This window comes from Ostrea edulis, chromosome 1 (assembly GCF_947568905.1).
Source record: "Ostrea edulis chromosome 1, xbOstEdul1.1, whole genome shotgun sequence".
NCBI classification, from domain to species: domain Eukaryota; kingdom Metazoa; phylum Mollusca; class Bivalvia; order Ostreida; family Ostreidae; genus Ostrea; species Ostrea edulis.
Genome location: NC_079164.1, coordinates 22307772 through 22326253, shown reverse-complemented (window position 1 = coordinate 22326253; position 18482 = coordinate 22307772). Strand labels below are relative to the sequence as shown.

The window sequence follows — 18482 nt, the reverse complement described above, 5'->3', positions numbered from 1 at the left end:
CCTTTGAGCGGGCCAGCGGGGAGGGATCTTTATCGTGCCACACCTGCTGTGACACGGGACCTCGGTTTTTGCGGTCTCATCCGAATGAAAAAACAACAGATAAAAATAAACCTAGAATATTCTTTTCAAAAATTTAACCAGATCAATTTCAGTGGGTTGGCATGGATGCTTGATAACTCGAGAGTCGTTAATTATCAGTCGGGGGACGTGGCAGTTGTTAATATCTGAGTATGTAATGTCTCCCTCCCACTCCTAGTAAATCAATAAAACGAGAGTGTAACAAAATAGACAGAGGTAGGAACTATGTGTAATTTTAAAAACCGTTAGTATCATGGTTGCATACATATATGTTTTGGCAATAAATGATTGCTATGTTCAGTGGTTTTACACACACACACACACACACACACACACACACCATGTTTAATCCTTTATCCAGTGGATATCACTCATTCTCATAGTTTGTTTACAGGATGACAGGAAGCAAAATTCCCAACAAAACAATAATGTAAATGAATAACCGGGGGTTGGGGTGGTGGTGGTGGTGGTGTTAATAATAATATGATACCCCCCCCCCCCCCCCCCCCATGGTTTGTGCTTTGATATGAATGATATCCAACTCGTTTTGTTCTATCTATTCCCTCACCAAGGTTCGGGGGTAGAAAACTCACAACTCATTGAATATAGATCATATCAAACCAAAAGCATGGGAGGTCCTCTCTCTCTATATATATATAGATAAGATAAGATAAGTTTTCTCCAATTTTGGGCCCAGAGGGCATAACAGTAAGACAGTTTATAAAGAAGGAAATTCAAAAAAGAAAGAAAGTTTACAACATTAACTACAGGTTAGATAGACTGCAAACTGCATGTGGATGCAGCATGTTGGGGAAACAAGTACATACATATATGAATTGCTAATCATGTGTATACACAAGTAAATGGACAGTATCAGTATTATACCAACATATGAATAATAAACTATAATGATTTTTGCAGTTTTAAAGCATCACTTCTTTTTCTGAAAGTTTGCACTAAATATTCACTCAATTTGACAATTACTGGTTTGTCTTCATTAATCATCAACCAAGTAAAATTGTCCTTATTTGTTAGATAGATAAAAATTTTGTTGAGCTTGTATATACCATTAAAAAACATATTTCTCTCTTCAACATAGAATGGACAATCAGTAAGGAAATGAATTTCATCTTCTACACAATTAAGGTTACATAATTCGCAAATTCTTTTGTTCCTTTCTAAAGAAATCTTCTGGCCAGAATTGGTTTTTGTAAATTCATATCTTCCTCTTTCAATTCGAAGGTCATGTGCACTAATTCGAAATCTACATAGAGTTCTTCTTAATTCTAGGGATTCTAAAAATATATAACTTTCCATAGTAAAGTTTTCTTTATACGAAAAATATGTTGTGAGTTTTCCTGATTTCTGACCCTCTTCACGTCGTTTTGACCAGTAAAGTAAAAATTGTTTCCGTACCTGATTCTTCATTTGTTTTTTGAAAAATGAGAATTTGAGATTTTTACAATTGGGTACCAAAATGCCCATTTTTTCCTTAAAATAACTAATGTTTTTGTACCAACAATTTATATTATACGAATTCAGATTGATATTCTCTGTATAAGCACTGTATAACAGGGATGATTCTGGGCAATTCTCAAGTCTATGCCAATATAGTAAAATACTTTGGATTATAGAGCAGAACATAGGATATCTACCCAATTCAGAGATTATTGCAATATTAGTACTTCTTTTACCGGCACCCAGTAGATGTTTACAAAACTTAATATTCAGGTTTTCTACCTCCCAATTTTTAAAGATATCATATAAATCTCTGTCTTTTTCCAGCATGCGTGCTGAAAGTGTTCCCCATATCTCGTAGTCATACAAGGCGATGGGTTTTACCATATGGTCAAAAAGATGCAAAAATGTTTTAATTGGTGGATCGATAGATTTGATGTCTTTATAAAGTTTGAATGAGGCCTTAAGAGCTTTATTGTATAGATCAGATTTTGCTTCCTTGAACGAACCACAGGAGGATAATATTACTCCTAGATATTTATATTTGTTAGTACATTCAATAAATATGTTACCGAACACAAAATTTTCTTTAATTAGGTGTCCGCTTTTATTAAAAATGACTACGTTTGTCTTATTGGTATTAATATATATATATATGAGGAGTAGACGTCTAAATTGTTTGTATCCTGTGAGATCTATAAACAGTGGAAGCGTGGGCGTTATTTGTGTTACCGACAAATTACCCCATGCTTCCATTACTTTGTAAACAAGTTAGATCTGTAGACATTTTCTCTGTTATTTGTAAATTAATCTCTAGCCTGTCACTTCTGTGACCCCCTGAATAGCGCCATTCCTACCATTTAAAGTCATTGGACACGAGTATTTCAATGTCGAATCACTGATTTCAACCAACAAGTTTTGTTTTTGTTTTTTAAATTGGCTGATATAAATGGGAAGTAGGTTCTATGAGTAAAGAGATCTACGATACAAATAGAGTATATTTTTGTTTATGTGACTTTGACCAGTGTTATAATTAGACCATCTTTTAATAATATACTCGTATAGTACATGACTATCAAAATCAATGAAATCCATTACTGTACATTTTTGTCTATGAAAACATTTGGCATCGAATGATCGTGAACACAATGATTAATTTTAGGTTTGTGAATAGATTTCAATGTATCACTACTACAACTCAAAAAAGTAGCCCCCCCCCCCCCCTCAAATATGTAGATATTTATTTTACTATTATGTGAATGCTGAAATACATGTATTTAATTATTGTGTTAAATTAAATACGTCATTGCTACACTATGTACATATGGAGATTGTCAGATAAATTTTCGGGGTAATCACCGCCTTGCTAATCACGTGATGATTTTTATTATCCTAAATTGTGTGATTTTCAGTACACTTTCTTGTTTCCTTTTCAAAACACATTTATTAATTCCATTGGAAGAGGCTATGTCAGGCACGCATATATGGGGGTTTGAACCCACCACCCGTGGGCTGGGTAGAAAATAAATATATTGGCCTATTTGTGTAAAGTGAAACGCAGACTCAGTGAATTTCTTCACAGTCTATTACATAAAGGTGTCGGGTCTTCGATGCTTAATGGGTCTCTGAACGCATTCGTTCATGTACATGTATTCTTTTATATGTGTTTTCTTATTTACATTGTCCTCTAATTTCAACGCAATTATAATCACAAGAAACTATAATTAAGACAAAACTTGGTCGATAGAGTCGGAGATGAGATTAGTATGGTGGCTGATTTGTGCCATTTTCTTCTCTTCTTTTAGTTATTTCGAGGCGAAAGACGACAAAACGAAGATAAGCGACTTTTCGCCCCAAAATAACGAAAACAAGAAAAGACGACAAAACGAAAAGACGACAAAATACACGCTAAAAGACGATAAAGAAAACCTACGAATTAGGGGCCAATTTTGTCGTATTTTCGCTTGTCGTTTTGTTCTTTCGAGGCGAAAAGACGACAAAATGTAAAATGGCACAACTCAGCCACCATAGCTTGCAATCAATAAGTTTCTAGTATTAAAAGTGAGGCAAGTCCAATTTCGATCAAATGCGCAATTTCAAGATCCGTTCTTTTTTAAATAACAACTTTTTATCTCCTAGATATTTAAGGATGATCCCGTTCTCGTAATTACAAGGGATGAAAATCGAATTTAACGAATTTGTATGTCATGTTAACGACTTGCTAGATCGTAAAATGTTGGAATTTTTATTTCTAAGCAACAACTTTTAGTTTAACTTAATTTTAAGGTGGATCGATCCTCATGTGGCGTCATAGGTTTTTGCAAAAATCTTTATCAAATTAAACTTTGCGCATGATAGAAATATATCTTTCAGAGGAATTTTATTCAATGCATAAAATAAGAAATCTGGTAAACTATTGATACTGAAAAAAAAAATATTTTCTATAATCAAATATTTATAATAAAAAAAAAAATTGTCAAGGGCAATAACTCCTATGCTGGTATTTCTTCTATTGTATGTCTATTATAAAATGATTTCCCTAAATATTCACAATCAATTTATGAATTTCTGTTGTAGGTGTATACAAATTTATTTTCAAAATCACTCTAGCAGCTCGCTTTTGAAGTTTGCATAATTTGTAAAGACCGTCCTTGTTTTTCGTATTGCCCTAAACAGTACAACAGTAGTTAAAATGAGGAAAAACAATTGTATAAAAAAAATTCAGTAATAATTTGGTTGACAAGAATGAACGTAATCTAGATAACACACCTAATTTGCTTGCAAGTTGTTTTATATATATATATAGGGAAGGCGTTGTGGCCGAGTGGACTTACACACTGGTTTAACAATCTTGCTAGGTGGTGGGTGCCGTACGTCGCTGGTTCGACCCCGGGCTGGGGTGAAAAATTTCAGTACCTAGTTGTGATTATTTAGTGCTTTATATATATATATATATATATATATATATAAAGCACTAAATAATCACAACTAGGTACTGAAAATTTATATATATATATATATATATAGCGATATAAGCTCATTCAAATGTAATTCTCATTAGCATTTTTGCATTGATAAGTTGCTACCCCTAGATCTACAGCCCCATACTAAGGGCGGCAATTGATGGTTCTAGGGGTCTCCCATCTTCACAAGTCAAGGGTTATCTTGTCTGCATACTCCTTTTGTGGACTCTTCAACGATTGAGTTGAACATTATCAATCTTCATTATGTCCTACATGCTCCCGTGGGGATCCGGGTTAGAATAGGTCCTCAGTACCCCTTGCTTGTCGTAGAAGGCGACTATAAATGGGGCGGTCTTTCGGATGAGACCACAAAAACCGAGGTCCCGTGTCACAGCAGGTGTGGCACGTTAAAAATCCCTCCCTGCTCAAAGGCCATAAGTGCCAGGCACAGACATAAATTTTGCAGCCCTTTACCGGCAATGGTGACGTCTCCACTATGAGTGAAATATTCTCGAGAGGAACGTTAAATAATAATCAATCAATCGATATGTCCTACATGATGTAAAACTGGATACTTTCAGTAAAGTTCAATTACCCTTAAAGGCCCATGTGACCCCTTTTAAGGGTTCTATAAATTTATCAGTTTTGTTTCATTCTGTGGTAGTATTGGTTACACGGCCTTCCTACAGCTCTGACTAGTGGATTAACCCTTTAGCTCGATCAGTAGAGCACTAGACTGTCGTGCCAGAGGTCCCGGGTTCTATTCATGTAACAAATTCGATCACCCCATATTCAATCATTAGAGCCACAGGCAATTGCATCGCTTGGGGTCGAATTTACTATATAAAGAGTACTCTTTATATAGTGAATTCGACCCCAAGCGATGCAATTGCCTGTGTTAGAGCGGTATGAAATGTGGCTTCACCCTCGGGAGGCACCAAGTGGTACCCGTACAGCCCCATACTGATGACGGAAAACGATAATCCTAGGGGTTCCCTATCTTGACTGCATATTTTTGCGTTATCACACTTTTTCACTTCGCATTTATATATAATGCTTTTCAAAAGCCTGATAACGCCTTTCCACTTCGCATTCCCCGCGCGAAGTATATGTTGTCGGGTTCGATGTTTGAGGCATATAAAAGCGATAAATTTAATTTTTCAGTACATATGCATCACTAAAATGCAAGTATAAATCGAAACAGCATGGTCTGAGTCTGTAAGTCATTGTCATGTATTACTAACAGAATAAAAGTTGAGTTCTATACGGTGAGACCACATTCATGGATGAAAGAGAATGGGGTAAGAAAAAATGGATTGTAGAACTCACCAGGTCTGTTTAGCCAACTTCGTAAAGTTATGCTATTTGAAATACTGTATTTATTTTGGTAACATTAGTCATTAGGACCTTACACTTACAGCATATCTTACGAACCGCCTATGTAAACGTAGGGGCCTACTATAATCGTTAATTGTTTTTTTTATCAGTGTAATATAATGTACCCATTGTGTCATGTTGTGTAATAATTCCCATGAAAATCTATTATTTAATAAAGCTGTGAATTTCAGTTAATGTTGATAATATTAGTGTAGTCATTTTTTTTGTGGGGATGAGATGACGTGCTATCCCTGGACTGGTCAGTGGTGATTTGTGTTTTAACCCTCATTTGTATAATGGTATACAAACATTGGCCTGGGTTTCTCAAATAGAGCTTTTTAGTAGAAACTTGGACTTGTCTCAAATTTTGACTGCTCAAATAGAAGTAAACTCAAACTTAAGATTTTTTCGAGAAATCCAAGCCTGGATAGCTCAATGGGTAGACAGGGTTTGACATTTACTTTTTTAGCTCACCTGAGCTGAAAGCTCAAGTGAGCTTTTCTGATCGCCTGTTGTCCATCGTCTGTCCATCTGTAAACTTTTTACATTTTCGACTTCTTCTGAAGAATCACTGGGCCAATTATAACCAAACTTGGCCAAAAGCATTCTTGGGTGAAGGGCTTTTAAATTCGTTCAAATAAAGGGCCATGCCCCATTCAAAGGGGGAGATAATCACAAAAATGCAAAAATAGGGTGGGGTCATTTAAAAATCTTTTCTCAAGAACCACTGGGCGGAAGAGCTGAAATTTACATGAAAGCTTCCTGACATAGTGCAGATTCAAATTTGTTAAAACCATGGCCCCCGGGGGTAAGTTGAAGCAACAATAGGGGGATCAAAGTTTTACATACAAATATATAGGGAAAATCTTTAAAAATCTTCTTCTCAAAAACTACTGGGCCAAGAAAGTGGAAATTTACATGAAAGCTTTTCTGACATCGTGCAGATTCAAGTTTGTCAAAATCATGACCCCGGGAGTAAGATGAGACGACAATAGGGGATCAAAGTTTTACATCCAAATATATAGGGAAAATCTTCTTCTCAAGAACCACTGAGCCAGAAAAGCTGAGATACATGAAACCTTCCTGACATAGTGCAGATTCAAGTTTGTGAAACTCATGACCCCTGGGGTTAGGATGGTGCCACAATAGGAGATCATAGTTTTACATAACTAATAAATAGAAAAAAATCTTTTAAAAATTTTCTCCTCAAGAAACATTAGGCTAAAGAAGTTTACATTTGCACAAAAGCTTCCTGACATAGTGCAGATTGAAGTTTGTAAAAATCATGATCCCAGGGGTAGGGGTAGGGGATCAAAATTTTACATACAAATATATATTAGGGAAATTCATTTAAAATCTTTTTCTTAAAAATCACTGGCCAGGGAAGTTGACATTTACATAGTGCAGATTCAATTTCGTAAAAATCATGGTCCCCGGGAGTATGTTGGGGCCACTCTAGGGATAAAAGTTTTACATGCAAATAGGAAAAATCTATAAATATAAGCCAAGGTGACTCAGGTTAGTGATGTGTCCCATGGGCCTCTTGTTTAGCACTAGACCAGTCGGGCTACTTCAAATGATTTTTACTAGACATAACCTTACGTCCACTAGCCCTGACCAACTTTCCAGAAAAAGCTGATAGATTCTCCATATTTAGATACTTAATTCATATGACAAATGTTAAGTTTCAACTAAAACATATTTAATTGTCTCAAAATATCTTCAGTCTCGTCATTCAATTTGATGCAATTAATTTCAAACACATTTTCTGTTTCTTTCAGTTCTACACGGCACTGAAATTCTTTAGTCCATTTAGAATAAAATGACCTCAACCGGTTTTTTAAAATTTCTTTTTCATAAGCCCTGCTTTGTGTCTTCCCAACCTTTTCCTTTTTTTCTCCTGACACATCTTTCCTTGAGGACAAGAAGTCGAATTTGAATAAAGAGACATTCCCACACATATGCCAACACCGAAAAATGGCTGTTTATGACATAATTTATTAATTTGATAAACACTTTCTTACATTTAATTCAAATAAACTTATTTTTTTAAAAATGAAAATGAAATTCAATTTATATCTATTTATCTGAAACGTAGCTTTACACACATTAACCTCGAGTAGATATTGTAAAACATCACTTCCGACAGTGACTTATTTATTAGAACTAAAAATAGAGATTATGTCATCTCGCGGTTCAAAATTGCTCGCAAACTCTATTGTTATTTTTTTAATTAGAATAAGATATCTTATGGTTTAATTAAAGTTTCTTGTTTATTTTTTCAACACGACCAGTCAGACTAGTATATCGACATATTACCCAACTGGACCTATCATTTAGTTGACTCGGTCAGTTGTACGTGCCTTAGTGTTGAACCCTGGTAGATTACTTAGCTAGTATTTGCAGGGATCACAGGTTTGATTCCCAGCCCAGTCACATAGTTATAAATTATGTTCCTCTTTCTATTACATTTGTGCTCAGTGAAATAACATGAAACATAGACATCCAAGTCTTGTATTATCTGGCTACCCACTATACAGTCTTTTGCCCTGTTCCGGATCATGGCTAGTTCCGATTCTGAATTACTTTTAAGAGATATATGATTTCTACTTAGAAAGGTAAACTACGTTAAAAATGATTACTGAGGGATACAAAACTGTTGTAATTTTTATCCAATCCAGGTTTATTACTTGTCACACTTCTTTAATACATAAGGACTTTAACGTCTTGGTCATTTACACGCTTAAAAATGTTGTTCTGGACTGAGGAGAAAAGTTGTCTGTAGCTAAAGTATAACCATGTTTTTTGCACATAACATAAATGCATTTAATTGATATATTTTTCAGCAATAGCATCAATTAATGTTTCTTCAGTGAGTGTATTATCAGGGTTTGACATTTACTTTTTTGAGCACTAGACCAGTCGGGCTACTTCAAATGATTTTTACTAGACCTGACCTTACATCCACTAGCCCTGACCAACTTTCCAGAAAAAAACCCATTGATTGTTTCTCCATATTTAGATACTTAATTAAAATGACAAACGTTAAGTTTCAACTAAAACGTATTTAATTGTCTCAAAAAAATCTTTAGTTTCGTCATTCAATTTGATGTTTTTATTTCAAACGCATTTTCTGTTTCTTTAAATTCTACCCGGCACAGAAATTTTTTAGTCAATTTATTAGAATAAAATGCCCTCAACCGCTTTTTTTAAAATGTCTATTTCATAAGCCCTGCTTTGTTTCTTCCCAACCTATTCCTTTTTTCTGAATCTCTAGCGACATCTTTCCTTGAGGACGAAAAGTCGTATTTGAATATAGAAACATTTCCGCACACGTGTCAACACCGAAAAATGGCTGTTTACGATGTAATTTATTAATTTTATAGACACTTTCTTATCTTCAATTAAGATAAACTGGTTTTTTTTTCAAATGAAAATAAATTTAGTTTATATCTATTTATCCGCAACATAACTTTACACACATTAACATCGAGTAGATTTCGTAAAACATCACTTCTGACAGTGACTATTTATTAAAACTAAAAAATAGAGATTATGTCATCACGCGGTTCATGTTGCTTGTTAACTCTTCACAGTGATTTTTTTTTTAGTTAAGAATAAAATATCTTATTGTTTATAGTAAAGTTTCTTGTTTATTTTGTCAACACGACCAGTCGAACTGGTAAATCGACAATATACCCAACCGGAACTATCATCTAGTAGACTCAGTCGGTCGGACGTGCCTTAGTGTCAAACCCTGATTATTGTAGTCAAGATGCCCTACCAAAGAAACACCATCTGTTCCAATTCTGGATCAGTCGTGTCAACTTCTGTCATATGCATCATGTTGAACTTAGTTTTAAACTTTGAGCAATATTTTTAATTCATATTAAAGGTACTCTTGGATTGATAGAAGTGGTGTCCGATGTGATAAGCATACATTTTTTTTATAAACATGACAATCTATAATTTTTTTCCTTGATTATCAAAGTGGATAATGCCATTAGATAAAAAAAATTTGGACAGTATACTATGTATTGCATGTAGATTTACTTCTTGAAATTAATATTTAAAAAGCATACTCTAGTTTATTCAACTTCAGCATATTTAATTTGATGCAAGATTTCAGTAAATATTTATGATTTGCTTACTGATTGCTTATATCCAGGGCACTGGCAATTAGTCGCTTGGGTTTGAATTTACCTTTAAAGAGTACTCGTTAAATTGATATAATAGTAAACTAGAGATTGCTTTTCTGAAAAACAAATTTCTCCCCAGCTCCCCAAATTGGAAGTGCACCAAATGAAACTTCCTCCCCTTAATGTACTGCGTGATATGGTGGAGAAAGCACGAGGAGGAACATAGCCATTATGAACTCCGATAAGCCACATAGGAGAAGTGTTCACAAATTATTTTATGCCCTCCACCCCTCAAATCCACTAAAACTTTCAGGAAAACGATTGTCAGGATCTTCTTGTCCCTACAATATGCACATTTGCAAATGGCATTGAAGTATTGTAAACAAAGTTTCAAGTCTGTTGGATAAGCCATATAGGAGGAGAATCGTTCACAAGCTATTTTACATCCTTCACCCCTCTTAGATCCACTATAAGTTTTAAGAAAATAATTGGATCCTCTCGTCCCAACAATATGCACATCTACAAATGGCAATAAAGCATTTGTACAAAGTTTCAAGTCTGTCCGATAATTAAGCCATGTAGGAGAAGTGTTCACAAGACTTTGTGACAGACAGACGGACGGACAGTACAAGAACAATGTCTCCCCTGGAAGAGGGGACACATAATTTGAACCCAAGCGATATAATTGCCTGTGATCCACGGGTGTAGTTACATGTACACAAATACACAAGGCTTAGTGCTTCCACATCATTTTCCAAATAATAGAACATACTTATTACAATGGCAGTCTTCATGAAAACTTACTAGGTCAACACCCAAGGCTACTTAAATTTAGTCTGAGCTAGTAAAATTTGTCTCAAAAGTAGCCCAACAGGCTAGTGAAAAATTATAGCAATAAACTGTTTTGAATAGAAATTACAGTGAAACTTCTCCAAATCGGCCCCTCAGAAAACCGGTTCTCCCTAGATATTGGCCGATTTTTAAAGTCCCGGCAGAAATCTTAACATTTCTTTACAGAGAAAGTTTAAGAAAACCGACCACCCCTGAAAACCGGACATCTGCCACTTTTTAAAGTACATTTGTTAACAAACATGTGTAATTTACCCTTATCATACCTGCCACTTTTTGAAGACAAGAAAATTTTGGCCAGAGGGTGATCAAGATTGGCCAGGTGTGCAATTGGACTGACCAACTGGCCAGGTGGGAAATCATCCACTGGAGGTGTGAAAAACACAAGTGGCCTCTTTAATGTCTATTGTTTACCTGTGCTTTCAAGGGTGTTAAGTGACACTAAATGGCTAACCCAAGTGACCCTTCCAAATTCTGTACAAAATATAAGAAACAGTTAGGAACATGTTGAATGAATACAGTATCAAATGCCATATTGTTGCACCATTCTATCGTATGGATATAAGCGGTATTTGATAAAGAAAACAAACCCATGAGCTGTTAATGATAATTATTAAAAGATAAATTAATATTCTTGGTTTCCATAGACTTAAAACTCCTAAGACATATTCAAATTAAAATTTCATATTTATTACTGTACTTTTAAAAACGTCAAAACAAATTTGTTAATGATATAAGCGATGCATGTATTTACAGGGTTTTTATAGGTAAGAGGAATTCCAATATGCCTCTGTGTTTTCTTCATGTATCGGAATCCTGTTATAGATTTTCAGTTTAAAATTAGATGATTTCGATGAGAATATTTCTTGTTAATTACACATGTACAATACCTGTAGGTACAAGCGGACTAATTTGATCTCCGCCGATAATTGATCATAGATCACCAGAAGAAAGGGAACAGTAGCTACTTTGTGAATATTGAGATAAAATGTCTCTAAATGCTAAATTCTCGGTTAACCGGCCATCCCTCCAAACCGGCTGTTTTTTTTTTCAGTCCGAGAGCCAGCCGGTTTAGAGAAGTTTCACTGTATATCAAAATAAACTATGTTCGGGTTAGTTTTTCTTTTGATTACCTAAATGTTGAGTTGATCGAAGGCCACAACAAGAGATTTTTTCTTTTCATGTAGAAGCTTTGAAATGAATAAATTCTGCTTTATAAAAATACACATATAAAACCTGTCAGCTAACAAAGGAGCACAATTTGTGCCCATGGGAATTCCAATAGACTATTTTTAGATGCGTAATTAGAGTGGAATTTTTTCTCTTGTAATCTTTAGTAATTAGAGCTTGTTGCACTCTCATTCAACATAATGTACCATTCCTAGTATGCCAAAATATAAGTAAAAAATAAAGTTTGATCTTGAACACCATAAATTTCATCCCGTAGGGATACAGTCAAAAAAGGTCCTCAGTACCCCTAGCTTGTCGTAAGAGGCGACTAACTGTGGCGGTCCTTTGGATGAGACCGCAAAAACTAAGGCCCCGCGTCACAGCAGATGTGGCATGATAAAGATTCCTCCCAGCTCAAAGGCAGTAAGTGCTGAGCATAGGCCTAAATTTTGCAGCCCTTCACTAACAAAGGACTCCATATGAGTGAAGAATTCTCAAGTAGGATATCAACAATATGCAACCATAAATTTCAAAATAGGCTCAATAACCTTATTCTTTCACTAAAGTTTTGTTTATGGTAAGATATCTATGATTGTTTTGGTTGGTTGTGTACACTGTTTAATGTCCTACGCACCATTGCCGGTGAAGGGCTGCAAAATTTAGGCCAATGGTCGGCATGTACGGCCTTTGAGCAGGGAGGAATCTTTATTGTCACTTGTATAACAATTAAATTTTGAAGTGATTTTATTGCAATAGTCATTGCTGTTTTAAACAATGGTTTTATGATCAAATTATTCTGCACTTTCTGATTGAAAACTATTCAACAACTTAAGGCAAAATAGAACATTCTGATCAGGTATTGTTTCATAGAGTCTACCAGCCAGTTTTGCTGTTTTAAATTATTCATATATATATATACAGTAAAACAATTATTGATATTTTTAGGTCACCCGCGTAAACTCAGGTGACCTATTGCAATTGGTTGTCGTCGCGTGTTGTACGTGCATTAACAATTGAACATTTTTAACTTCTTGATCAGTACTATTCCAATTCTTTTTAAATTTGGTATGAAGCATAGATCTTTGGGACAAGGGGGGCATAAAATATAAAATTCAGGACTCCTTCACCCCTGGGGCCTGCTGGGCAGGGTGGGGCAAAAACTGCCCAAAATTGACCAATTTTCAAAAATCTTTTTCTTTGCAACCGCACATGTATGAGAGAAACCAAATACATATAGTGATATAGAATAGGAAGGCCTCTACCAAAATTTAGTTTAGATTTTCAGAACAGGAAATTTTTTCTACATTTCATAACCCTTGGGACTATAAGTGATACTTTTAACTAATACTCAGGTGACCGATAAGGCCTGTAAGCCTCTTGTTTAGGTCAATATGGTGCTTTAGCTATATACCAGAGGTATACTTGTACATTGTACAGTATTTCAGTTTTGTTGAAAATTGTACTTCTAAGGTTAAAAGTTAAAGCATTATCTTCAAGAGGTCAATAATTATATAATATATTTCTCAAAACAAAAAAAAACTAACCAAAATATCAGACAAATTTTCTTAGATCCTAAAAGTGATACTTTCAAATAAGGGAAGTTCATTGTATGTGATTTTACTTAATTTCGATATTTTAACTTGTGAATGCATAAAAATTTACTGGGACTCAGCAAGATTTTCTGGAACTTATTATTTTCAAAAATCAAAAGTCCAAGACAAAATCCTACAGAAAACAGTGTGTGACTATTTCGTTTTACCTTTAACCTTGAAAACTTTAGAGAGAGAGAGAGAGAGAGAGAGATTTCTGTATTAACTCTGTGACTGCTTATAGTGCTTCAAAATCTTGATCACAACTTATGTGTAAAGATAAGAGGAAATGCCTATATTGACCATGTTTACATGGGGAAATGATAGCAGTCAGAGATAACATTTGGATACACAATGTATGTAATTAAATGCATATAGTCGCATACAGATGTTGAGCAGCTGTTAACACTGAGGTTTTTTTTGTCACATGATATATGTAATATATACAAGTATACAATGTAAGAACGTGTATGTTTGTTTGGATTTGTCCAATCTGTGAAATAATATCACAAACAAGATTTAATGAGGAGGAGGAAATTGAAAGTAGGTGTAAGTATTGATCATGCTTCATGAAATCTCAAATAACACATAATCTTGCTGTGTTTTGGAAAAATAAGGAATAATTTACTCTTATTTTATTATGTATATGAAATGGTCATGACCACACAACATGCACAATTCCCTTTTAAATAAGTACATATATTAGCTATTTGTACATGAAAAGTTCATGTAGTAATGTCAGTAGTTTTTAAAATGCATGCAATATCTCTCGTCTACTCGTATGATGTATTTTTTGTTTTGGTGTGTGTGTGTAATCGGTTTTTACCCAGTAACATATTGTCATTTGTGTTAATGTTATTGACTGAAGATGTTGTTGTCCTCTTCCCACCCACCCCCATAATGACAGACCATCCATTGGGTAAAAATTCTGGGGATCGATTATTTCCTTTTTGTCTGAGGAATTGTGTATGGATATAAGTATGAGAACAGTTACTTTGATTTGAACTCCTTTGGTATAGTGTTTATTTACTGTTTAATTGGTGCAAAATATGAATTGCTTTTTATTTTATTTCCTTACATAGTATTTTGAAAATGACTCGGCGATGAGTGTAAGAAGGGAGGTGGTTTTAATCAGACTGATACTCAGAGTGCATGTTGTCCTTATCCAGGGCTGTGTTTGAGATTGTAGCAGCTAGCCTAGGGGCAAGGTATGGTGGCTGATTTGTACCATTTTACACTTCATTGTCTTTTTGTTATTTCGAGGTGAAAAGACAAGGAAACAATATTTAGAGACTTTAAAAAGACAACAAAATGATAATATTAGCTACTTTTTGTTTCAAAATAACGAAAAGACAACACATTCTAGAATGGCACAAATTGGCCACCATACCTAGCCCATAGGCTACCCGATGCTATCTTGACCGTACTTGAGAGTATATATGTTCTGTATAAATGACTGATGAATGTGCAGCAGGCCCGGTGTAACTGATTTAGATTACTGCTTGGCATGTGTTAGTTAAATGTACAAATGATAGAGAAAACCTCTTGACTCAGTTGCATGACAGTTAACTTTTAACAGACAGTTAACTTTCCCATTAACTCTTACATTTATATAGCATCAACTAGACGTTTACTGTCAGTTAAATTTAAGTCCTCTGCAACTAGGCACTACATAACAATTATTTTTATATATATATCAGTCTATGCGAAAGTTGTTTGGTCCACACAGGACATTAGGTCCTGTGTAATTAATGAACACACCGGACCGAACCAGATTTTGTCAGACCGAAAAACCTAACATAAAAAAGTGAAACTTGGATTTGTGTGATATTTTTTACTTATAACAAACATTTAAATGACTCCATGTCAAAATAGTAAAGCTCAAAATCGGACACTGAGACATGGGACATTCCAGTCCAGTGTAAGAAATGATGTATCGGACCTGAGGCACTGCACATCGGTCAGGTCCGACGGTCTGATGTCTTTCGCATAGACTGATATATATACTTTAACCTTGCTAATAACTTTTGAACAGCAATTGCTAGAGCTTTGATATTTCACACGAGTATTCCTTGTGACAAGACCTTTCCGTGGGTGCCAACATTTTTTTACCCTGTGACCTTAACTTTGGAGTTTGACCTACCTTTTGAAAACTTTAACCTTGCTAATAACTTTTGCACAGTAAGTGCTAGAGCTTTGATATTTCACATGAGTATTTCTTGTGACAAGACCTTTCTGTGGATACCAAATTGTTTGACCCTGTGACCTTTGAGTTTGACCTACTTTTAAAAAATTTGACATTGGTCATAACTTCTAAATGGTAAATTTTTATTAGAGCTTTTATATTGCACATAAGCATTTATTGTGAAAAGATCTTTCTACACGTACCAAGATATTTATCCTTGTGACCTTGACTGTCTTTGGAATTGGTCATTATTGGAGGCATTTGTGTTTTACAAACACATCTTGTTTTTGTTAAAAATTAAGAATATAACTTATTTAATGTTGACAACCAAAATTTGGACCATCTGAATGCAAGGATAAGAGCAATATTTTAGCTTTGATTCTTTTTATGTAAACAAACAAACCAGTGAAATGTTAATTTTGTAATTTAAAGCATCTTCATTTTGTACTTTCACAAATTTTAACTTTTAAATGACACATTTTACCTGAAGTATACTGGAGAAGTGATGTATATATATATAATAAACTTGGATCAATATCCATTTATTTTGAAAACTTCTTAAACAATTACACACCTCAATCTTTGTTTTCAAAACAAATAATGAATTCTCTATAGGGAGCTTTTGTCATGATGAATAACTTTGAAAATTTTTGTGAAACCTTCTAAACATATTAGACTGTAGATTTTGATCATTATAAATTAAAGTGAAAAACAAAATTGGGAGAAAAATCGTGAATCAGTCCCTTTAACATACAAGCATGATTTATGAGTAAAAGTTATGGAGGCATTGCTTTACAAACTTGGTATTAAAACAAATGTGACGAAATTGCACAAACATTTTATTTGTATCCTATGTAAATAGTTATTGAAATTCTTCTCTTATCACATGTAGTAGATTATTATTTTTGGTCTCTCTGACCTAAATAAAAGGGGACATGCCTCCGGACATGAGAGTGTCAACTGAAGATTGCCTGTTGTATTGTAGGTGACTCTAACCAGGTGAAGATGGAGATGAACAGTGGGCTGACCTTCCTCAATAAGGACACTGATGACCAGATGGTAAACTATGTAGTTATGTTATTCAGTTTTTTGTCAGGCCACCTTTTTTTATAAAATGCTACAATGTGCTGCATTTGGAAGATTATTGAACCCATTAATCCAAGGAAGAAACACTTCTGGAAATTGTATTTTCCTCATACTAGTAAAAGTTACAGCATTGATATGATTGGTTAACAATCAGAAAAAGTCCATTGTACTGTGATCATTGCTAGTCTTTAAAGTTTTCAACTCAACAGAGATTTGCCTTGAAAAAATATCGGGTACATTTCTTAAACATGTTAAAACACCAAAACAAGCTATTAGAGCTTACCAAGGGGCCTCCGTGGCCGATTGGTTAGAGCATTGCGCTCAAAATCACACGGCCTCTCACCTCTGTTCGAATCCCGCTCGCGCCGGTAAGTGAGAAAGTTTCCTAGTTTACTTTCGGAAGGTCAGTGGTCTCTTCCCAGGTACATTGTATCTGGGTTCTCTCTTCCACCAATAAAAACTGGGCGCCACCAGATAACTGAAAAATTGTTGAGTGTGGCAGAAAACATACATCAATCAATCAATCAATCAATAGAGCTTACCAAATGATACATGTTTAGCCATCTTTGTTTACAGCTAAAGTGTAAGGCCTTGATGAAAGTAATTAGATATATTAGTTTTCTTTGGATGACCAAAAAATAATAACCAATCAATTGGGGAATTTACAATCAATATTTGGTCCAATGTTGGAAAACTCAACTGCATTCTATTCTTTTTTACATGCTCGTCTTCAGATGGGTGTAGTGTGGTACAGCGGTGTCGGTCCATCCATTTGTCTGTTTGGGGATTTCTGTTTCTATTTTCATTTCTGAGATTCTCTGTCACATGTTAAGCTGAAACTTGCTGTGTAATTCTTTGTGGGTCACTCTAGATTAAGTTGCAGTTTTGATCCATTTGGACTTCTCTTGCAGAAATTTTGCATATTTATTTGAAATTAATGTTAATATGTGCTGTTTGTCTCACAGACTGATTAACTCCTACCACACTTTTCAAGTGAGGACCTTCTAATTGTACAGGTGTTTGTATTATATTGAAGATGTGCAAATTGCAAGGATTTTTAATTTCTTCAGTTTTTGAGAAAATAGGTTGTTGAACTTAATCAGTTTTGAGGAATTGTTACCAAGTAAGTATATGATTTGTCCATCTAACTCCTCGCACAGTTTTCAAGTTAAGGCCTTTGTCGTTACCTTACATACAGGGCATGACTTAAATCTATAGGGTGGAAACAAAGCCATTAAAATTACTCAGCGAGAGAGAGAGTATTCATAAACATAAATTGTAATATGAAATGTACACAAATTTTTCATGATTTGGAAAGACTTGCGAGGGAGTAGAAATTTGATGTAGATCTATGCAAATTTTAAAAAATACCCCAAAAAACAAAAATACCCCAGATATCAGATTTAAAAAGTATATAAATGTTTAAAGTAACTAATTATACATGTATAGTCGTATTATATGTTCAATAGAGAAAAATCAATCGATAAGTACAAATAAAAATATCCAGATGGACAAGGAATGCGATGTTTCTTACGGGGGTATGTTTTTATGTTTGTAGGAATCCGATGTTTCTTACGGGGGTATGTTT

General features: G+C 34.6%; 1 protein-coding gene across 2 annotated transcripts in view; it reads left to right on the top strand.

Moving 5' to 3' along the window:
* Positions 1-5664: 5664 nt before the first annotated feature.
* Positions 5665-18482, top strand: part of LOC125663705 (polyamine-transporting ATPase 13A3-like) — a 55494-nt gene continuing 42676 nt past the window's right edge. The window contains exons 1-2 of one of the 2 annotated variants that reach the window (XM_056153064.1): positions 5665-5800; positions 16794-16867. In XM_056153064.1, the coding sequence (XP_056009039.1) occupies positions 5782-5800; positions 16794-16867 (93 nt within the window). In that variant the 5' untranslated portion in view covers positions 5665-5781. Of the gene's footprint in view, positions 5801-13822; positions 14173-16793; positions 16868-18482 lie in introns of those variants that run through there. The other variant, XM_056153063.1, reaches the window with a different exon arrangement.